General features: G+C 45.6%; 2 protein-coding genes and 1 long non-coding RNA gene across 5 annotated transcripts; 2 read left to right on the top strand and 1 right to left on the bottom strand.

Annotated features, from left to right (window-relative positions):
* The first annotated feature begins 2,992 nt into the window (after positions 1–2,992).
* Positions 2,993–4,819, top strand: LOC109517610 (uncharacterized). The gene is made up of 2 exons (XR_002168583.1): positions 2,993–4,577; positions 4,622–4,819. It is a non-coding gene; the product is annotated as an uncharacterized LOC109517610 (long non-coding RNA).
* Positions 4,516–21,858, bottom strand: pms1 (PMS1 homolog 1, mismatch repair system component). Of its 3 annotated transcripts, none has more exons than XM_019872858.1 (14): positions 21,764–21,858; positions 18,086–18,224; positions 17,473–17,655; positions 16,884–16,986; positions 16,380–16,543; positions 14,264–14,380; positions 12,759–12,881; positions 12,526–12,672; positions 11,721–12,454; positions 10,382–10,849; positions 9,827–9,957; positions 8,516–8,676; positions 7,093–7,843; positions 5,777–7,035 (listed from the first exon to the last, which is right to left on the bottom strand). In XM_019872858.1, the coding sequence occupies exons 2-13, from the start codon at positions 18,215–18,217 to the stop codon at positions 7,592–7,594; spliced, it is 2,715 nt and encodes a 904-aa protein (XP_019728417.1). In that variant the 5' UTR covers positions 18,218–18,224; positions 21,764–21,858; the 3' UTR covers positions 5,777–7,035; positions 7,093–7,591. The 3 variants fall into 3 exon arrangements, with proteins under 3 accessions (XP_019728416.1, XP_019728417.1, XP_019728414.1); XM_019872855.1 differs by lacking the exon at positions 21,764–21,858 and adding an exon at positions 18,478–18,567; XM_019872857.1 differs by lacking the exons at positions 5,777–7,035; positions 7,093–7,843; positions 21,764–21,858 and adding exons at positions 4,516–4,674; positions 18,478–18,567.
* ormdl1 (ORMDL sphingolipid biosynthesis regulator 1) lies at positions 18,784–22,835 on the top strand. The gene is made up of 4 exons (XM_019872864.1): positions 18,784–18,919; positions 20,881–21,060; positions 21,204–21,355; positions 21,537–22,835. Exons 2-4 carry the CDS (start codon positions 20,887–20,889, stop codon positions 21,670–21,672), a joined length of 462 nt encoding a protein of 153 aa, XP_019728423.1. The 5' UTR covers positions 18,784–18,919; positions 20,881–20,886; the 3' UTR covers positions 21,673–22,835.
* The last annotated feature ends 47 nt before the right edge of the window (positions 22,836–22,882 follow it).

Raw genomic sequence — 22,882 nt, 5'->3', positions numbered from 1 at the left:
CGAGTCGAGACCGATCCGGGAAACTGATGATCAAACCTGTCCGAGATTGTGATCAGCGATCTCAACAGACTTCCTCAGAAATGCTCAAATGTTCAATATCCCCTCTATGCATCATCATGAACGGATATGGAAAAAAAAAGAAGAAAGAAATGCACCGAGCACTCCTCACTTTCCAATTAACTCAATGTATGGACTTGAACGGGCTTCAAAGCATTTTTGAGGATGGACTGAGACCTCGTCAGCCCAAGAGCTTCCGGGTTCCATTTTCCTCAACAACCACGGCAGCGTGCATGGCCCACCCCCCGTGCAGGATGCTCATCAAATCATATTGACAGGATTCAAAAAGGACTTGAGGTGAAGGCTCAAAGAATGCAGTGTTCGAGGCAAACGTCGATTGTGGGAATATGTTGAGTACGCGTATGCTCTGTACAATGCAGTTTGCACTATGGCCCGCCAATAGGAAACACTTGGTGGCTACGAAAGTTGTAAAAATTGATTTTGATATGTTTGTATTGTATACATATGAATTTGTTGTTACTGGGGTCTTTTTTTTTTTTCTTAACCGCTTTTTGGTCCTCACGAATCAAACTGCAATTTAACAAGATAGCAGATGTACTGCAACAACTCTATATACTGTACTTATTTTACCAAATAAAAGTTTTTAGCTTGAGTGCTGGTCTTTGTTTTAAGCTACCAAAAATGATGCACCATCAAAGAATCAATTCAAGTGAATTCAAAGGTTTGTTTCCAAAAACATGACACAAGCTTGAAGATGATTGGTGAAAACGCGTGCAGAGACTGTGAACTGCGGAATCCTGAATTGTGGAGGTGATTCAGAGTTTTCCAGATTTTTTGGGGGGTGAGGCATGGCTAAAATGACACAGTAAGGCTCAGGCGGGATTACCCCCCCCCCTCCACCCCCGCCCTTGCCCACTATATAAAAACTCGAGCGCCTTTGTTTGCATCTGCAGTTACCTGCCCAAATGGAGACTTGCACTTAGCAAACACACTTTCCCTTCGAATAGCCCACTGGCGTGGCTGCTTTAGAGTGCCTTGTTGCCCTAGAGCAGGGGTGAGCAATTCCGGTCGTCGAGGGCCAATATCCTGGATGATTCATGTTTCCCTGCTCCAACACACCCGATTCAAATCATCAGCTCGTCGGCAGGATCTGCAGAAGGTGGATAATGATCTTGATGAAAGTCAGACAAAAAATATATATATTTTTACATAAAGTTTAAACAGTTGTGTCCATCTTAGCTCTTTGTGTCACATAGAGATCTATGAAAAAAAATACATTTAAAATGAATTTAAACACGTACGTAATTTGGCTGGCAACACGACAGGAGGGCTCATCTCGGCAGCATTTTTTTCAAGTGCTCATTTCACCAGCTCATGGATGGTCCAAGCGACCGCGATATGCATAAGCGATTGATTTTCATCGCTCTCTTTTTTGTTGTTGTTGATTTACAAGCGACGTGGGACTTGACGGACTTTAAGAGCTTCGCCTCAGCAGCTGAGAATCTGTATGTCTTCAACACATGCTGTAAACTGATAACACACGTGGTGTGAGTAAGCAGGGAGTAAAATGACAGCGCGCTCGCACGCACGCGCACACATTCTATCAAGCGTACCTGATGGCAAAGGTGCAAATATACTTTGATTTCCATGACTCAGCTGTTTGATTCTTGTTGCAAGTGTGGCAGCCTAATGAGGGGATGTGAAGTGACAGCGTGACCTCTGCCGGGCTTGACGGCCTCAATGAGACTTGACTTCTGCCCAGTAGAGGGCGAATTGAGCGTCGCCCCTAGAGAGCCACTTCCTTGCCCCGCTGAGAGCTGGACCACAGCCCGGCCACAAAACCCTCTTTTTATACATTTTTAAAATTCTAGCCTCCTCCCGTTTGCCAGTGATGCTAAAGTGCCACAAATAAATGTAAAGGCTCAATGGCGCTCGATTTGCCGCCGTACTTTGCTTGAGTAGCGGATATCTGTATTTTTGACTCCTTACAGGGAGTATTAACGACGATCACATCACGGATGCAAAGTAGTACGCCCTTAGGTGACACGGAAGGAAAAAAAACCCTCACTTAAGTCTTTTTTTAAGTGTGTTTATGTTCTTCCGCCGTACTTTGCTTGAGTAGCGGATATCTGTATTTTTCACTCCTTACAGGGAGTATTAACGACGATCACATAACAGATGCAGAGTAGTACACCCTTAGGTGACACGGAAGGAAAAAAAAAAACCCTCGCTTAGTCTTTTTTTAAGTGTGTTTATGTTCTTCCAGGTCATCTTCCAGTAAACGAAAGCAACAAAAGTGGAGCGTTTTCACCTGTGGGCGACTTTAATCAAATTTGACTTTGAAATTGGCTTGAAATACAAAGAAAAAAAATCCGTGATTGATCTCAAGTATAAATAAGCGAAAAACATCTGAAACATACTGTCGTCTCTCAAACAGCTGCGCGTTAAAGGCTGCAGTAGCCAAACCGACCCGAAAGTACATAAACGCGCATTTTCAAAAATTTTTTCCTTAAGGGCTCCGTAGAGTGTCAGATATCCCCCAATCATTGCCTTGTTGAAAGCCTCTGTGATGTGAAAATACATGTCTTTTAATTGACAGCCCGCAGAGAAGAATGTTGCGAAGAAGCCTGCCCAGGCAGTCACGTTGAAACGGGGCTGGTGTTAAAGCCAACGTCCGGTCTGTATGCGAGTGGCTTCGAGTGGCTCATGCCTTTGACGGGAAATTGCCACATCCAATATGGCCGCCACATTGGATGGAGCTGAGCCAGGCTTCGACGGTTGGCTCTTCATATTCAACTCGGTGAAGTCGCTTGAATACATTTCCACAGGAGAATGTGGCGCCGTGTGGATAAGAACGCATATGGTGGCTTCCGGGACGTAATGAATGGTTTCTCAACAAAATCACAATCATAAAGGAACAAGTGCAAGTCTGCTCGCCACTGCTGCACACGTTTGCTGAAGAAAGGCTGAGGCAAAGTTTCAGTCAGTATTGTTGGTTTCCCGACACCAATGTTGTCACAATCGCAACAAACTGCTCGTACTGCCCAATGTGCCAAAACAAATTGATGAGAATTTTGTCCGTCTGACATTGCGCATCCGTGCCGAGAGCCAGGTTGAAGCGCCCCATGCCGTTTATTGCCGCCTGTCTGTTCCTCGCGGGTCGTCCTCGCGGCTTCGCCTGAGCGTCGTGACATCTGTTGTGATGGCGGGACTCTGGAGGACTGCATCCGCCAGTGACATTCCACCTCTTGACAGGTGAGGAAGTGAGAGCGAGAGGAGAGGGAAGAAGGATGTTCGGGGCTATGCGACTGCTCCAACACAGCTGGAGACCCGGTTATTGGACGCGATTCTTGTTGTGTTAACATTAGCAGAACTGGAACGGATGAAACTGGGATTCAATTTGAGGGGGGTGGGGGGGGGGCATCTTGAGGAATGTTAAACAATACATTTGTATAAGAATGTTGAAGAGTTATTTGGTTGTTGGCAATACAAAAATCCAAACTTTCTACTTGAGTATTTTCTGTGGACCATATAGGCAGCCATTTGGTTGATTTATTTGCTTAAAAATCTTTTCTCCATTTTTGGGGGTGTCAATTTAGGCGCTCTCCACGCCTGGTCGACTCTTATTGATGCTTCTATTATTACACAATACGCTGTGGGTCTCGAAAGAGCTGATCAAACTGATCAAAAGACAAGCGAGCTAAACTGGAGCCTCTTTCGTAAGTACGCACGTTTATCCTCGCTACGGTCGAGGGGTGAGCTTGGAAACTACCCCGGTGGACTTTGGCCACGAGACGTGGTACACCCTCAACTGGTCACCAGCCAACGGCGGCCCATATCGAGAGTCTGCGTGAAGCTCACGGGTATGTTTCGGGAACGTGGGAGTAGAAATTTCACCAAGGCGTGGAAACAGAGAATCTGCAAAGTCCGCAAACCTCAAATCTCTCCTCTGCCATGCTAAGCAGCAGTTCAAAGGAGTTGCCCTCAAATGCGCATGTCGTTCCACTTAAGGCAATTCTTCCTCACGGGAACTTTGCATTGGAACATTCTTGCTGAAATCGACGTTGTCGAGCGGGGGCGGCGTATTGACGACGCATATTGTAATCACGTCAACAAGCCGAGGCCGGGCTTGTTTGTTTCAATCCCTGCTGGGTCCGCGGAAGGCAATGAAAAGTCATAAAATCAACCCAGGACGTGATAACGGCCAGATGGCCAGCTGGTGAACGCTGCCTGTCTTCGCCTGAAGGAGTGATTTATCCTTTCCGTCTGCGCGCCGTTTGCTTTTTCACTTAGGGAGAAGGAATCACTATTCCGACATGAACATTGACAGTCACCTCGGGGAAGCCATCAGATGATTTATGACTGGAAGTTTGGACACAAATTTGGTGTCCACTCCAGAAATGTTTACAATATTAATCACTGGCCTGTTGTTGGTTTCTACGGAAGGGTTAAAGGGGGAGCCTTCGAAAAAGCTCTTGCCCCCCGAGCCAGCCCGGGTCCAAGGCCACGACCTGCTTCGGAAGAGACGTGACAGTGTTGGAGAATAAATGTTCCTGAAAGTAAGGCCAAGGGAGGGTAGATTATGGAAAGCTCCTGTCTGGAGATGACATGCCACGTTCGCCTCCTAAGGCAGGCGGATGTGCCGGAGTGTCAGCTCTGTGTCAAATGGGCCGCAAGGATTTGCAAATCTCACATATAGCATTCATGGTATAGGTTGTGCACAATGCATTTACAAGAGACGTCGCTGATGCTCGCACCTTAGCCAGCTCAATGCAGGCGTTTGCAAAAAAAAATAATAATAATCATAATAATAATAATAATAATTACAAAAAATAAGAATCACTTTTCCCCACATCTGTCAAAAGTGACATTATGACCTGACAGTTGTATGTGATCAAAATGATTTCTGATGATGGGCACGTGACCACAGCATCACGCTGAACTGGAACCTCGGGCTGAGAGAACGTTGCGGAAACTATGGCGGAATAACCACCTCCAGGAAAGAAAACTATACGCCCATCGCTGGTCTCCCAGCAACCGGGTAAAAGACGAGCAAAGAGTAGCTGAGCAAGGGACCTCAGTCAGCTGAAAGGATTCCGAAGCCACACTGAAATAGCAACATTTCTTTTCGACAGCCCACCTTTTCGTATTTGCTCTTCACAAATTTGAATTTTGGGGGGTTCTTCGGAACTGATCCTCAGCTGCGTTCTTTCCGCGACACACTAAAATGCCACAAAATGGCGTCAAAGCCCTGGCTAATCGGACAGCAGTAATTGGTGTCAAGGATTATATTGAAGGGATGCATCTCCCTGGGCCTGCGTGGGTTTTCTCCGGGTACTCCGGTTTCCTCCCACATTCCAAAAACATGCATGGCAGGCTGATTGAACACTCTTAATTGTCCCTCGGTGTGAGTGTGAGCGTGGATGCTTGTTTTACTCTGTGTGCCCTGCGATTGGCTGGCAACCGGTTCAGGCTGTCAGTGGAAGTTACAGAGCGCGTTAGCCACCTTTTGTTTTGAAAACGAAGTGCTTTGGGATCATTGTTTGTAGTACATTTATGGTTGAAACGGTGAATCTGGCCCATGAGGAACATTTCGCCGGAGCTTGACTTAGTCTCATTTTAAGGGTAGGAAACAACATCAAGAATTGTTTAACTTCCGTTCCGTCATGCGCGGCAGCGGATTCACACGTCGCAAAGTGTCACATTTGTAAACACAAACAGGTGCTCGAAAATAAGCGAGGACCTCTTTTTACGGCACCGCTCCATCATTGCTCCCACAATAGACGGCAAACGCGGTTAAATATAGATCACGTCTTTAATTTTAGATTTGATGACTGTTAAAAAAAAAAAAAAAAAAAAGGCCTAGCGAAAGCCGATCTGCGGTTGCACTGAACGTTCCCCAAAGAAGCACGAGGTCGCTTGGCGCATTGGCAACTATTGGGAGAACATCTTCAAGATACAGCACACCTTTCGGGACTTTTCCTATCTCCCCCCCAAAAAACAAAAAAAAAAAAACTTGCATTCTCGCATTGTGCTAATCTGCTGAATCGGTTTCAGTGGCAGGGAAAGGGATGCAACAGGTGGCGTAAAAAGACAGCTGGCCTAAGGCAGCTCCCGCTGACCTTTTAATCCTCCCCAATTACTCGAATATGGCCCTTGGGTGATAAGGCGAGCGCGTACGGAGCGGATTCCGTTGCTGCTGCATACATTTGCTGACACGGGAAACTCAGGCGCGCGTTTACAAGCGTTTCGCGCAAGGCACCGGCGCGGCAGCGAATCGGCCCCTTTCCGTTGCTTGCAGCAATGCCGAAGCCATATGGAAGGGGGCTCCGCTCACGTAAAACAAGACACGTGGTGAGCTTTGACCTTTCGCCGGCCTAACTATAATATTTTCGTAAGATCAGCGATCGGATTGCACTTTTTCCCCTTGGGGCAGATTATTTCTGTACGGGCATTTTCAAGTCATGCGCGCCCCGTCTCAGTGACAATCAGTGCAGGAGGCTTGGTTAAATCCTTTTTTTTCTTTGTTGTTGCTGCTGTTCTTGTCTTTTTATTTGATGCAAATAAGCCTACTGCAACGGATAAATTGGGAAAGAACTGGCAGATATTTATAGAAAGAAAGTGGGGAGCACTGATCGTGAAGGCTACCGATACAAGCCACCGATACTTCGAAGGGGGGGGGGGTCCTATTTGGCAGTAGCTATACTGCGGCAGTTTGACACATCATCGAATCATCAGCAGCTGCGCCAGGAGGAAAGGGCTTTGTTCACATTTTTTGTCATTGGGTGAAGTGAAATTCTCGTACGAGAAGGTATCGCGACTCAAAGAGCAAATACTCACACTGGTTTTGGTCTGAAAAGAAGTGGACTGAAACATCCCTAATTTTTAACATATCATTCTGACGCTACCAAAGGTAATTGGAGCAAATGTGTGATTTCAGAAGTGTGATAATAGGATCATGGATGGATGGAATCAAACTGGGAGCCCTTCCCGATAATCGGCCCCCAAGAAGTAGCGCTCACTTTCAAAAAAGGTTGGTGAGCGCTGCTCCAGAACGTGCACTTTTCCAGCAACGGATAAGAATGAAGATTGTCTTGACTGCGTCGATATCTCCGTGATTCCATCCATCCAGTTGCTTCCCGGCATTTGACGGACGCGAAAGAAGAGGAGCACTTCATCAAGTCCCTCATTTTGGCTACTTCACGTGCTGCAGCTTTATTAAATTCAGCATGTAACAATATTCTTTGGTATTTAAGTAACATCACACTTGAGCATCCATCTGCTCAAGTACTCACACAAGAGCCATTATTCATTCATATCTGCTTGGCATGTCCATCACTATTCGCGACTGGCAAGAGTCTACTTGATGAATGGCAGATTTTTTTTTCAGGGGAGGGAACACTCAATGTTCCACATTGCTTTCAAAATGCAACAGGAGATGGTTCACCAAACAATGCCACTGCCAATTTGCCACATCCTTAGAAGCGATTCCAGAGAAACTACTGTCGGAAGAGGGTTAAAATAAAAAATAAAATAAAAAGTGTGACATGGTGATGTGTCCAAGTATTACTGTTCAGATTAGGTCAGCCGCAAAAGCAAAATCCTTCTGTTGGAGTTGGCCTTTCATCGTGCCAAAGGTTTTAACGAGAGCTTTGGCCTCGCGCTCCGTCTGAGGGATGTCGCACAGCGGCTGGAGGAAAGGCCTTCCGTGGAAACAGGTGCGCTCGCTCTCACCAAGTTGCTGTTGCATCCGTCTCAGGATGTCCTCCGCATCCTCCCTGGTTAGATGCGCCGGCATCTGACGGGCGAGTCGCACGGCTTCGCTCTGCGCATACGACGGCGGTCGATGACTCGCACAAGAAGGCAACGTGTGCACCCGTGCGATGTCAACGTTTACATATACTGGCCCGGCCGGCCGTATCTACTTGCCTTTCAGGGAGATCTTCTGCTTATAGTGGATGCCTACGCTCCAGACCCACCCGCAATACCCGAGGCGAGTGGTCCCCAACTATCGGTCCGCGGACCAGTACTGGGCCGCACAGAGACAAACCGAGTTATTATTTTGTTTGTTTTTGTTGAGTGGAGGTACGCCATCAGACGAGCTTTGTGGAAATGTGCGCACCGCTCGCTGATCGACTATCTTTGTTGTCGCTACCATTGCTTCAAAACGGGCAATTTATTGGCAATGAAAAAAAAAGGTTGTCGGTTCGCAAACAGCATGTACTTGTTTCAACTCGTCCGTGACAACAAAAAAGGTTGGGGACCACTGCCCTAGGTGACAATCGGGGATATAGAGAGGCCATAGAATTTGTGATTTTTAGCCTACTCTTAATTGTTAAAAAAAACAAACAAACAAGAATGGTTTTGCATTAAACTCACGTCGAGGCACCACCGCGTACGATCTCTCTATATTGCGGATTTTCATCTCGGCTCCGGAACGAGTCCGCCGCGTTACACTTTGATTTTGGATGCATTTTTTCCCCACTTTATCACTCACTTGGAGGAAGTTGGACACTTTGAGCGGGCGACACTCCTGCACAGTTTTGGCCTTCCTGCGAAGAACCGCTGTCATGATTTCCCCGAGGTCCTCGACACCGAGGAAAGGTACGCAGTCGGCCAGCGCCGTCACTTCCAGATGTCTCTGGGCCGACGCGCCGCCTGGCCAAAACAAGCAGAAAGCGAGGATTCATATACTTGCAGACGAAGATTCTATCTCCAGGAAATAATCATAAATAAATATTGTGATTTACCATTTGGCCGGTGGCCAAGTTAAACCGCGGAGGGCCAAATGGAGTGTTTAATGACTAATAGAAGCCCCCGAAGACCGAAAGGAAGTCGGAAAAAAATAGGGCCTGTCATTGAAAGAGGAAATATCACAAATCATGCAAAAGTATATTTCCGACACAAGGCTCGGATGCCACGGGCCAAGAAGAGAGCGGCGACTTTCCAAGATCTTACACGCACCCCGTGTCAGACTGAGGCAACGCACCCACTGGGGGCTGGCAGTGACCAATGAAAATTCCTCAAATTCTTTCAAAGGGCAACCATTCCCATCACCTGCAAGCTGGGCCGCGGGCCCGCTGAAAAGGTCACGGCATCGGGCAAGGCGCCAACTTGGACTGCGGCGAAGCTGTTCGGCAACAAAAACAAGCCCAAATTCACGGGAAGCTGAGAAATAATCCCGGTAATGAAGAAGAAACGGTGCCAAACAGTCCGTTAGCGGCTATTAGGTTACGAAACGCGAATGGTCAATATTTACACCCGGTCATTGGGTTCTCACCGTTTGTTTTGTCGGCTGCCATCACGTCACTTTATTAGAATGCATTCAACACGGAACCTTGATGGTGACATGTCATACTCAATGCGCATCATCGCTTGCACTGTCATGGCCACGAGGAGAAAGGGGCAAGTTCAAAAGCTTATTTGGCGTGTGTAAACTTTGTTGTCAGACCGCAAGTACCCCCTCAACTCATACGGGTTAATGAGTCTTCAAAAGTAACACAAATGATTATTCAATCAAAATCATTTGAGTTGAATTCGAACACTTAATTCGGGGGCACGGTCATCTTCTTTGCTGAAATTCAACATCAAATTAAGACCCACTGGAGCAGTTTTGACTTTTCATCCGAGCTTTAATGAGACAGTGAGAGGCGGCTGTTGCGATTTTGACGCGGCCGTGCCACGGGTGGTTATCGATCGGGGAAATACATTCTGAAATGTTTCCACACACCCCCTGTAATGTGCTGGCCTACCCCCCTCCCTGGTTGGGAAACACAGTCGGTGTTGCCATGTTAGCGATTTGGTTTACCTGGCGTGAGTCTGACTTGAAATCCGTTGGCCACGACTCTCGGGTCAGAGATGAACATCCTGCCGTTCACATCCGGCCTCTGTTTTTCCATGTTGCACAAAGACTCCATGGCGTCGCTTCCCCCTAAGCTTCTGCACAAGAGACAATGGAGGAAATTCAGCGGCGTCTGTACACGTGCGGCTCAATCATGTGGCATCAAAAACGTTTTTCTTTGTGCAAGTTTCACTTTGGGAATTGTACTACTAAAATGAAATTGAAGTCGCTACACCAACGGGGGGCAAACTTTTGTTGTACATTTATCTGTAAAAATCAACAAATGGGCTAAGTCACTTCAGGAATGAGGCAAGAAAAAAAAATGCGAACGCAATACATAGCCTATTATTAATTCAATTCAAAAAAATTGAAGAACCGAACGGGCCGCATGTGGCCATGCATCGGCCACCGCCACGTCTGTAGCTGGAACACAAATATTATTTTTCTAATTCAGCACTGAAAGCATCGTTGATAAGCGGCCAGCATGGGCTGTTTGCAAGCGAGAAGCCAGTGTCCCATTACCCTTCCGTGACATGTATCGCGTTCTGCAGAGTGACGGCTGGAAGTATTTGATTCCGCAGGAGTCTCTGGAGCAGCAGGCTCTCCTGCACCCGAAAGGGGTTGAACAACATGAGCCTCTGACCGCATAAAATGACCCAGATGCTCTGAGAGGCCAGCCGGTTTATAAGACGGAGGCCCCGCGGTGCCGCCGTGCTCCGGGACGACGAGAGGCACTGGAGTCGTGCGCGAAGGCTCGACATGCAACAGGGGAGGGGCCGCGAGGGCTTGGGACTCGGGGTCCGGGGCTTCTTCTGCGGCTGTGGCGCCGAGAAGAGCTCGTCCAGCAGCTGCTGGTTGGAGAACGGGGCCTTGCGCTTCTGGCCCGGAGCGGAGAAGGTGCGCCGGTCTTTCGCGCCACCGGCGGTAGCCAGTTTGGCGGCGCAAGTGCGGTCGTGGTGCTCCAGCTGCTTTTTGGCCTTCTCCTCGTACCTGTTGAGTGCACGTAACGCTGATGAAAAACATCCACTGCTCACAAAAAGTGACCAACCTAAAGTGCACGAGAACACGACTTCATTTGACCTTGGGATGCCCTCGTACAACTGTTTTCATGTACGCGCATACATTTTCTCCAAGTTCAAGTCAAACTGGCATTTCATGAGCATCATGCTGATCGCACGTTGACATCATGACACCAACCTGACACAGAACGACTCATCAACGGTACGAGGCTACAGGCTGAGAGTGTTGACACGGAGAGACCGGAGGAGTTATTCTTTGGCTTTCTACTCAGCGTGGCTTTAGTGTTCTCTGTTTTTGTGTTTGTTATTGTTCTGTCTGTCTTTGTTTTTATACGTCCCGCCTTTTACTTTTGTGCGTAGCACCGCCAAAATATCAAATCTGAAAAATAGCACACAATTCACATGAGTTACACAATTCACACGAGTCAACGAGAGCCATCAGAACGCATTTTGTGAGCAGCTCTGTTTTGCTGATTGCCCCACTAAATGACTCCATCCCTGTCTTAGCTTCATGAACGTAAATCCTTTGCCTCGCAGGGGAGGCCGATACGGGTCAAACGCTAACGCTCATTACCTCCATCTGTTCGCTGCCAAATCTGTTCCTGACTAGCCAACTTTGTGTCACTCCCCTGAGTGCTGGTGAAGTAAGTGTGGATGTGATTTCCGATGAACGAAAACAACGGCGAGAACCGGGAAACAGCACATTTGTCTTTCAAGTGATACGGTGGCGGCATACTAAAAACAACCTCCTCACTCACTCTGAATCTGGCACTTACTGTATCAAGAAAAAAAAAAAACAACAACAATAACAACATCAAAGGTGATAACAGACTAAAACTTACTTCTTGCGGTCTTCCTCACTGAGATTTTTCCACCTGTCATGAACGGCTTTGCTGATCTCCTGTAGGCTGGCGGTCGGTTTCTCCCTGAGAACCTGGACGCGGGCTTCCTTCTCGAATAAAGCGACCGGCGATAGTGGCGCTCTCATCGTCCGGTTGCTGATCAGATCAAAGGCGGTCAGAGCCGTACGCTTTTCCGTGATAACGTTGACTGTCCTTTTGTTTGTCTCGATCTCATCGGCAACGGAACGACCCGGCGCGGAGCCTTGATGGATCGTGACGGGCTGCAGGGGCTGTCCTGACACCGGGTCCGTTAGGGCAGTGCCTTTGCTCCAGTCCTCGGCGGATATGTGTGCTTCTTGGTCTTTGAATTTTGCGGGCAGTTCGCTTGGCAAGCCTACACTTTCATCATCACCGAGAGAGAAGTTCGACTCTGAGGCAGCGGGCATCTGATCGACAATCCAGTCTTCTGCCGCCGAGGACGAAGAGCTGCTTTTCGAGGTCTGTCTGCTTGGTGGCGGACTGTCGCGCACTGCGCCGTCTGACTGTTCTTTGAGGGTGTGAAATCCCGCAACATCCTTTATTGCGCTGATCTCATCCTCCGCTTTTTCAGCGTCGGTATTCCAGGATGGTGAAGATGAGGCATCGGGGCCGAGCCGTTCCGTTGTGGAGTCGTGAGCGGGCCGATACCCGTAGAGAGAGACCAGCAGAGCTTCCAGTGCAGTAAACAAGGCTTCCTAAAAGCAAAGAGAGAACTGAGAGCGATCAGGACATTCGGATTTGTCTGCGTTCGAGCTGCCATAAATACCTTGTTGTGGAGGAGAACCTGCGTCTTATCAGGGGTCAGATTGACATCCACCGCAGAGGGTGAAACGGTGATTTGAAGCATGAGGATGGGGTAGCGGTTCTGCGCCGACTCGTCCGCATACTGCGCGGCATAGTGTTGACGAAGTAACTGACGGCGGGTCAGAAACGGAAACGGAACATTTTCAAACGACGAGCACTCCGAGCATAGCGTGTTGCAAGCGGAAGGAAGCACACCTTCATGATGTCCTTATGGTGGATGGGCCGATTGTTGACAAATATGAATGTTTTGTCTGGAACAGAAGTGCTGGTTGAAGAGACATCGGCGCCTGACTTAGGGAAAAAACCCTCGAGAAAAATCTGAAAAAAAAGATGGAATTTACAACACGACCAAAGCAAGTCAAGGTTGCTATGAAGGACTTTACGCGGCTTGGTTATGTTTAAGCCTTGTGTTGTACAACTGATCAAATTTTAAACGGCCAAGACCTCCTCAAAAAGACAAGACCGCGAATTCGAACCCCACTGAAAATTAAACACAACCAACACCTCTTGCAACATCCCCACCCCAAAAAAAAAAAAACAACTTGAATTTTTATTATGCTAGAAAAATTTTCACTTGACAAAATGGATACACTGACGGAGGCTTGATCATTTTGCCTGCAGTTGTTCTCAACAGCTAAAACTGATCAGCGGACAAACAATCCTACTAAAAAGTCCATCACGGAAGTAAGCTTGTAAGACATTACGATCGCTATTAACGTATCGATTCCAGGTGGCGAAGCGCCATGCTTTTTTTTTTTTTTCCGCTCACTTCCACATGGCTTTGGGCTCATTATTAGCAAAGCTCACTAAAAGACGTCAATAAACGAGCCGCTCTTTCCTTTCGGGCCACATGTGTTCCTCCCCGTTTGTGCTCATTACGGTCACTTTATGGCAACGCAAATGGCGACTCCTTGCCCTCAAAGGGCTGAAAAGTAGAAGTAAACGCGCAGAAATGCAGCTCTCGCGTTTGGTTCCAATTCTCCCCCCGAGGTGTCAACTCGGCTCCCGTCGATCACAAATGGGAGAGAAAGCACTTCCATTGCTTCGGGGAGTCGGGCTCGTAGGACAAGACGAAAGGTCGATCTCGTAACCGGCTGCGGCGACAAATCAACAACAAGCAAACGAGAAAAATGAGGGAAACAAGATGAAAAGGTGCTGCTCTACATCCGTCACAGTGGATTAGTTGTGAGCTACCAAACCGCATGGCACCTACCGTGACCGAGCAGAAAAGTGACCGCTCAAACCATAATTCAATTACCGTCAGCACAACAAAGCTTAGCTTTAAAAAAAAAAAAAAAAAAATGCTCACTCTTCATCAGGAAAGAACTGCAAGAGAAAAGTTGGCCGGTGACCAAGTGAACACATTTTCTGGCTAGAGACCAGTGCTTCTCGGCTATTAGCTCACCGTCGCGTACAATGTAGATTCTTTTAAAAGGAGACACCCGTCCATCTTCTATAGAACGCGGCTTTAACTGGGTAACTGGAGTCTATTGCCAGCTGTGTTTGGGCGAGAGGCGGTACACACCCTTGATTGGTCGCCCAGCCAATTTGCAGGGAAACATATAGGCAAACAACCCGTCGCGCTCAAATTTACACCTGCCATTCTAGTCAGGTTGGCACTGTTTCAGTGGCCGTGACAATGTCATTTCGGAGCATTAATAGCCTTGATGAAAGAGACCGCTTGCCGTTGAGGAACAAACCTCTGCTTGCTCTTGACAGTGGTGGCATGGGAGCAGGTTGGCAAGCGTCGTGGAGCCCAAGGTGGCAAGGAGGGCGCTCCTGTGGTCGGCCGCCTTGGCCTTCTGCCAGACCACCACCTGCAATAACGCGACAGCCATGTTACATACACCGTTAACGTTCACGGTCATGTCAAGACGGTAACTCAAACCACAAATCTTACCTGGCAACAATGCGAGTCATCATTATCATAAAAGTCATTCGCTTGAAGCCTCCTGTTACGTGGCAGTTAGTTCAAAATTTTGTTGGGGTTTTTTTTTTTTTTGGGTGTAGAGAACTGAAATCAACGGTAATAATGAAAATAGTTCATTTGACATATTAACCGGTTGAACTGACATGAAATATTCAATGTTTACTGTGATTTTTTTTTTCCATATCCTTACACTTTTGGACAATTACACAATGACCCAGATTACATCTATTATTTAAGATGAATGCCATTCAATTTGATGCGCAACATAAACTCTCTTAATCAAACTGACCATTTTGTAGCAAGTTTTACAGCATTCATTTTTTGAAACGTTTGGATGATTATACATGCATTGGGTCAAACTGACCCCCCACCTCCAAATTATATTTTTATGATTAAATAATACTTCTTATTGCATTTAAGTCTTTGTCATAAGGTAATAAGCACAACCCAAGCCAGAAATGACACAACACTGAAACTTAATAAAAAGCAAACTGAGCACTCGATCTTTGACATCAAATTTCATGATCAATGATTTGATGTTTATTATTATTTTAGATGACTCTGAGTTATATTGCGTTTCGAACTCCTCTCGCTCCGTGATCGGCACGCATCAAGTTATGTGACGTACAGTTAGCGCACGAAAAGGGATCGCTGCTGTAAACAGCTCGTAAAGAAGCTGCGAAACACGACACGCGGGCTCGACTCGCAGAGCTCGTTGTAAAGGATAGGGGCAAGCGAGAGCTGAATGTACAAAATGGGGGCGTTCATTACTCACCGTTAACAACCTTGAAACGGATTTCTAGGAACGCCATATACAGTGGCGTCGTGCCCTCTGGCTGACCCACATAGCCTGCACGCAGGCATACGCACGCGGCGGCCTGAAACACAAACTGCTGCTGACTTCAGCAACTTACTCAAGCATCATAATCAGCTAAATCCGAGTTCACAGTCACTCATATTTGTGTTCGGAGCACCTGACAGCTGTGATTAGCGGCAGTGAGAAAGGCTACGAGAGACGTCCACTTGCTCAATACTTGCACGGCCGATTGAGCTCATCTTGTAGAAAGACGAAAGATGGGCCCAAATGACAGCTTTTTATTTTTAATAGGTTAGCGCAAAAGCAAAACTACTCTTGTGTACATCAACTGGTGATAAGACAGCTGTAATGTTTCCGGGTCAGAAAGACCCTGGGGCATTATCCAAAAGTGTCAGAAATGAAGGGGAAAAAAACCAAAACACTCTTTATATCTCATGATGAACTCAACTCGCTCATACATCGTGTGAAACATTTGCATTGGAAGCTGATGCTGCACTTCACCAAACACTTCATACTGAAGAGCGACATAAAACTTGTAAATGGGGTCAATTTTATTCACACCTTAACAAAGGCTCCAAAATGTTGTCTGTTTGATTGATACGTCTTCAAATCATCCGATTCCTCAATAAAATGAGGGGCACTTGCAAGATAGATTTCCCTCACATGGGTAAAGAAGAAGGAAAATATGCAGTTGATACTGTGAGTATTTTGTGACATAATTGCAAATTGCCAATCCTATTTTCAGTGCACGCAATGGAAACCCTGAGAAAGCTGCTGAGGACACCTTGTGGCTGTGCACACTAACAACACGTGTAATTGCTGTTTTGCCTTGTGCCATTTGGTTCTTTGGTACACCAAAAACGCCCATTCTGGCATTTTTGTGACTACGGAATACATATGAAGCAAAAATGTATAGCTCTTTGTGCTAAACTTTTATAGTTCAAAACAGCAGATTTAAATTGAACTTTACCTTCAAAAATAAATAATATAGCGAACATAGGGATGACAGTGGTATGCCAACCTTTCTTTTTACACTGTGTTAAAGGGGTCCTAAAAGAGGAAGGCTTACCTTATTGTGAGTGAGTGTGAGTCTCACTTGAGGTTTTATAATGGCGTAGGCCACCAACAGGTCCTGGATTTTTTTCACCTCGTCTTTGCATCTCTTAGCTGACGAGTAGTATTGCCGTCTCACGGGAAGATTCTTGAAAAGTTTCAGTACGCTAACCGTTGTACCTGTAAGACATGACAACCACATTTGTCATTAAAAATAGGAGACGCGTCACTGAAAACAATGAGCTTTTAAATGCTTTCAAACAGGGCTAATTGAGTCATTAAGACACAAAGGAACGGTTTTAAAATGCGAGAAAAACCCAGAAGCCCTTCGGTCGCTGATACGGCTTTGTCGGTTTGGGTTTTTGCATTGCATGAACAGCAATATGTATTCATTATCCTAGCGAAAGGAGCTATGAAGATGGAACTCACATACTTGGGGAAAAAAATGTTACTTGATGTGGTAAAAATGCAATTCTTTGATTCTGCTGCTAACAACAAACATTAACGAGGCCTTCCTTGCCTTGGCTTAAGTGAGTCGGCTTCTGAGATACGATGCTCCCTTGGGCGTTAAGCGTGTACTGGGTGCTGATGTCATCGTCCTCGGTCTTGGTGGTGATGGCCACCTGGAGAAAAATAATAAAATAGCACACATACTGTATAAACAAGCAATTCACACTGATATTCACACAGACGAGCATTGGGGGTTTTCTTTTGCTTTGGGTCCTTCATGAAAGCAGACTGTTATCTTTTGTTTAATCAAAATAAGACATGAAGCAAGCGCCTGCGTTTACTTTGGAAAATAATGACCAAACCAGTCACTGAATGAATTTCAAAAAGGTTGTTGAGCATAACATCAGTCCCGCTCATGTGACATTGCTTAATTGTTGTTTTGTTTTTTTAATCACTAAACAATACAAAATTTATGACAACAATCGGTTGATAAACAGTCATCAAGAAAAACATAGTTTTATAATACACAAAAAATGTCATCACGTTATTTCATTAATCGATAGATTTTTAAAACATTCAATAGCGACAGCCTTTATCACAACCAACAGTATGTAAATTAAAAGCCAGTGACTAAGTGGCGTGTGACAGCTGGGACTGACCTCCGCCACGGCGCAAACAGAGCTGAGTGCTTCGCCCCTGAAGCCGTACGTCTGGAGGAGCTCCAGGTCCTCGTGGCTGTAGATCTTGGAGGTGAAATGGCGGATGGCCATGACGGGAGCGGCGGAGGCCTTAATTCCGCAGCCGTTGTCCCGGACCTCGATCCGATCCAGGCCATAGTTCTCCTGCAGTAGTAAATGAAAGAGAAGAGTTTTGTTATGGCTTTTGTTACCAGGACAACCAGGGATGGAGAAGAGGAGTTCGCAAGGAGGCAAGTTGCTTCTACTTGCGCTAAACAATAAAAGCATTTTCACTTAATGGAGGCAGCACTTCATACACTTGGCACTTAGCATGTGGATAATTTGAACCACTGCCCTTATTAATTCAAAGGCCCAGCCTTACTGACCTCCCCCCCAAGCCGACTGACTTTTAACAATCAATAACTAACATACGAACCCTACTAATGTTGACTAACTTGACACACAATTTACAAGATGACGTTCGCAGACATTGTTTGGGGAAACAGACGATTGCCTTGGTTATGTAATTTCACACATGGATGGGGGTCTTTCGAGCCCATAGATGAAATAGGAGCGAAAATTATGTCAGCAGTACCAGTTTGACGTCAATGGTGGAAGCCCCAGCATCGAGTGCATTTTCAAGTAGCTCTTTCACAACATTAGTCATCGAAGTGATGACCTGTGAGCTGGACAACAGCCGCACGGTGTCTGCGGGCAGCTGCTTCATGACGGAGCTGAAAAACAAACGAAGGACGTGGAAATGCTACCGAATTGCGGTGAGAGGAAGGACTCATAGGGTCAGAAAGTGACGTCACTTTCTGACGCCCCTTCGACGATCTCGACTGGTAACGCTAGTTCGCGAGTCTGTTTACAAGCGACTAATGAATTAATGAATAAACACACGGAGAGATTTACACGTTCATAGCAAAAGTGAATGCTATATCTCAATTACAATAATAATAAACTGTATTCGACGTGTGAACTTGCCTCGTCCTGCGACCGTGTCGTAAACACCGAAGGCAACTATTTCCCGCCCGGCCTACTAAAATCTGATTGGCTGGAAGTGAGAGGTAGGAACTTGAGCCAATGTTTTTGCCCTGACTTTAATCTGCCAGGCACACGACCGTAACTATTTCTTCGACGTTAATACTGAATATGATCCAAAACACGTTTCAATTATTTTTTGAAAATCAATAGTGTTTACGTGAATTAAAACCAATCGCACACTACTGTCCTCGATGTAACCTTTCAAAACTACCTGACAGATAATGGTGATGTGACCCAGTCAACTACGCCTACTTCCGCTTTGTCTCACTGCGCCCGTCGCCGTCGGCTAAGTGGAGCACATCATCAACAACAAGGTTGTTTTCTCTTTCTCTCCGCAGCAGATCGGCTCTCCACGCACTTCCAAGACTCGCTGCTGTAACCTGTAGGTCTCCGGGGGGGTTTGTCGACCACCTTCTCCATAATCGAATTTGTATATAATTTTCGAGCATATTCTGCGCCAAAACTCCACTGCTAGATGTGAAACACACTGTACGAGACTTAGATTTCCAATCAGTAACATTGAAAAGTAACTGTATTTGTCTTAGATTTCAGTTGTTTTTCCGGTTTTGTCAGTTAGAAACGACACGGTGGTGCCCATCAGCCGCACCGATCTTATCGAACATCTGTTGCCCCGACGAGTTGGGTTGGAGTCTATTTGTGGACAAGAATATGTGCGTACACTTATTTTTTGTTGTTGTTGCTTAAAGTATTTTTAAAATTCATTTTTGCATTATAAAAACAGATTATTTCAAAAAGAATGCATTATATTTTTAAAATAGATTTAAAAACAGCGGAAAGTTTGACAAGTGGTTTGTACATTTGAGAGGTCCTCGGTTTATTTTTGCATGTTAGGTTCATTGAAGACTGAAAGTGTGAAAGTGATTAGCCCTTCGATTGACAGTGGTTATTTAAAATAAATAAATAAAAAATACATTTTATATTGTCTCAATATAAGCCGAAATAACGTGCGAGGGTTCACCCTCAGTGTAACCCAGCTTTTACATTGTGGGTCAAATTGACCCTTTTTCAAGTTTAAACATTTAGAAAATGCGTTTTAAACTTCTTCAGCAGGCCTTATTTTATTTATTTTTTCTTCTTTTCTTATGACATGCAGCGAATCACATTGACCTAATAACATTTTTTGCTGAACCAAAGAAACAAACAAAGCTATAAAAAGCAGATCACACTTGTATTTTATCCATCCAACATCCATGTTCTGATCCGCTTATCCTCACAAGGATCGCGAGGCGTGCTGGAGCCTATCCCAGCTGTCTTCGGGCAGTAGGCGGGGGACACAGAGACAAACAACCATCCGCGCTCACACTCACACCCACACCGAGGGACAATTTAGAGTGTTCCATTAACCTGCCAGACATGTTTTTGGAATGTGGGAGAAAACCCACATAGGCACGGGAAAACAAGCAAACTCCATATAGGAAGCCTGGAGCCGGAATCGAACCCTGCACCTCTGCACTATGAGGCTGACGTGCTAACCAGTCGACCACCGGGCCGCTTACTTGTATTTTATGGTGCTCTAAATACTTCAAGCATTCATCCTTTATTTTAATTTTTTTAGATTGTGGGTCAAATGGAATATTTTTGGAATGCAAAATAAACAACAACCTCACCAAAAACAACAACCTCAAATTCCACATTATTAACGTCCAAGGGGAAGATCACTCTTCTACTTTGTGGTGTTGGAAACAGTGCAAGCATTCATCCATGCTGGAAGCTGAAAGCGGGCCAGGGAACAAAGTTCACCAAGATTGGCTAATATATTTTCTTGGTGTCACATTTAGGTCTAGGGGGCAAAGGTACAGTCTGGCAATTCTTAGTACCATTTGTGTCTTGAAATCCAAGTAGGGTCCCTGGTGTCCTGTGTTTGGAATCACTGTAGTCAAATTACTTCAGGAATTGAAAAGTTAGAAAAAAAAAAACAGTCCCTCATTCCAGTTTCACCGATCAACACGAGATTTGATGGGGCTGTCAACCCCAAAATTTTCTTGGCCATAATATGTTCTGTGCCGCCAAGGGTCTCAACACGACATCCTGATTAATATTCTGTTTGTAGAATATGACTTGAGCACATGAGCCGTGATTAATCGTTACCTGAGCCCTGAGAGAGTGTGATGTCATTTTCAGTCAACAGAAAGTGACAAAACGCCCACCTTCTCAGATGGCTCAACGCGGGTCACTTTTTCTGCTTAACTCATGTTGCACAAATGCAATCTTAATCAGAATGCCGTGTCTTGACTAGCGGAGGTGGACAGAACATATTGTAAAGAAAATTCTGGGGTTGACTCTGCCTTTAAGTCGAACGCTATTTTTATTTGTATCTTCCAGACCAGAATGAATGTGGGTGTGGCACATAGCGAGGTGAATCCCAACACGCGGGTCATGAACAGTCGCGGCATCTGGCTGACCTACGCGCTCGGCGTGGGAATCCTTCACGTTGTGCTTCTGAGCATTCCGTTCTTCAGCGTGCCGCTGGTTTGGACCCTCACAAACGTCATCCACAACTTGGTGAGTAGAACACAGCTCGCTGTATTACCGTGTTGTGTTTTTTTTTCCAGTACAGTGCCATACATGACGGTCGATCTCCATTTTGCCCTAATGGTAACTGCAGCGGTTCCCCAACTGTGTCCGTGGTCTTGTTGTTCCCGCAGGGGATGTACGTGTTCATGCACGCGGTGAAAGGGACGCCTTTTGAGACCCCTGATCAAGGCAAGGCCAGACTCCTCACGCATTGGGAACAGCTCGATTACGGCGTTCAGTTCACATCCTCCAGAAAGTTCTTCACCATTTCCCCCATCATCCTGTAAGCGAATGTGTGTGAGCATTGAGTCAATGTTGAGAATCGAATATTGGCAATGATTTGAATTGACGGCGACTCAAATGCCTTGATTCCCAACACTGATGGCAAGTCATCATACTTCACACATGCACAGCTTGCTTACTGTTTTTTTTTTTGGGTGGGTGGGGGTTGTTTTGCTCCACAGTTATTTCTTGGCGAGTTTCTACACCAAATACGACGCAACACACTTCTTGATAAACACGGCCTCGCTACTCAGCGTGCTCATCCCCAAGCTCCCGCAACTGCACGGCGTGAGGGTCTTTGGGATTAACAAGTACTGAGTCCTTCTTGACGCCCTCTCACCACGTTCCACTCGTATTGTTTTCTGTTGTGCGATATACAATAGGTGGCGCAAAGATCAGAGAGAAATACCTTTTCAAAACTGGATGCCGTGTACATTTGGAACTTGTGTGAATGTTGAACCCTCCTGTTATGATATGGGTCAACCTGACCCGCCTTGGAAATTTCAGAAAAATTTACATGGAAAAAAAAACAGTGAACAGGTATTACTGATCAGACATTTGCAAGTTAAGCTAATTAATGATGAGGTCATGTTTACTCAGATTTGGAGGCAAGGAGGTTTTGACACTTTTCTGGATAGATAAATGTGAGCTCGGTCAAAGTGACCCACTAATCAGCATTGACAATGAATGTTTCATTTCATATATTTGCCAGTAGAGTTATTGAGATATTTAAAATTGAGCGTTCCAGACACCTTTGTCATGAATTCAACTTCCCCCGCGTCAAATTGACACAGATGAATTTTCACACTGTTCAAGGGGAACAAATGCAAAAGGAGGCTATTGTGTTTTAACGCCAAATTGACCTGTTTTAAATTGTTACATTTTTAAATAAGTGGAAACAACATGCACATTTCTCACACATTTCTTGATCATTTAAAATCCCTGGGGTCAAACTGACCTGGATTTTTAAATTTTTTTTCTGTTCCTGATAAATCACTTTAGTTTCACAACAAATTTACATTTATGTAATCAACATATATGCATTCTTGTATGATGAAACATTCCTTGGGTCAAATTGACCCACAAACACTAATGCTGTATGTAACAGGAGGGTTAGTGATGCGTTTTCAGTCTGGTCTGACCCGGGCTGGCCCAGGTGTCAGTGAGGCTTTTGATTGTTTTGTTTGTTTGATTGTTTCTTTATTCTCTGATGTGAATTCACATGCTGACACGAACAGCTAAGATGGTTGCTTCTTTGTTTTAGCCACAGCAATGGCCAAAACGTATTTTTGTTCCCAACAAACAAAAAATGTTTACTTCCCGAGCAGCCCGTGGCTCTGTTATTGGTACACTGATTTCCTAAAGGCTGTCAAATGATTTCCCATTGAGCAATTGAATGAAACCCTCCCCTTATTTACAATTAAAATGTATGTGTGTGGGTGTGTGTATAACTATATTCTATGAATAGTTTAAGTCAATCACGAGGCAGGTGTTTTGTGAATTTCTTTTGTGAATGTGAAATGTTTTA

The sequence above is a fragment of the Hippocampus comes genome, unplaced genomic scaffold, assembly GCF_001891065.2.
Source record: "Hippocampus comes isolate QL1 unplaced genomic scaffold, H_comes_QL1_v1.1 scaffold242, whole genome shotgun sequence".
Lineage (NCBI taxonomy): Eukaryota > Metazoa > Chordata > Actinopteri > Syngnathiformes > Syngnathidae > Hippocampus > Hippocampus comes.
Note: the sequence above shows the minus strand (reverse complement) of the source record. Positions and strands in the feature narration are given on the sequence as shown.

Bases quoted from the DNA above. Each gene is read 5' to 3' on its own strand.
- ormdl1 (XM_019872864.1), top strand. From the start codon at position 20,887: ATGAATGTGGGTGTGGCACATAGCGAGGTGAATCCCAACACGCGGGTC. The intron at 21,061-21,203 runs GTGAGTAGAACA...TTGTTCCCGCAG, and splicing joins CAAACGTCATCCACAACTTG to GGGATGTACGTGTTCATGCA. The intron at 21,356-21,536 runs GTAAGCGAATGT...TTTGCTCCACAG, and splicing joins ACCATTTCCCCCATCATCCT to TTATTTCTTGGCGAGTTTCT.
- pms1 (XM_019872858.1), bottom strand. From the start codon at position 18,217: ATGAAGCAGCTGCCCGCAGACACCGTGCGGCTGTTGTCCAGCTCACAG. The intron at 12,673-12,758 runs GTGTGCTTCCTT...ACCCGCCGTCAG, and splicing joins ACCATAAGGACATCATGAAG to TTACTTCGTCAACACTATGC. The intron at 9,958-10,381 runs GTAATGGGACAC...TCTCTTGTGCAG, and splicing joins GCGATACATGTCACGGAAGG to AAGCTTAGGGGGAAGCGACG.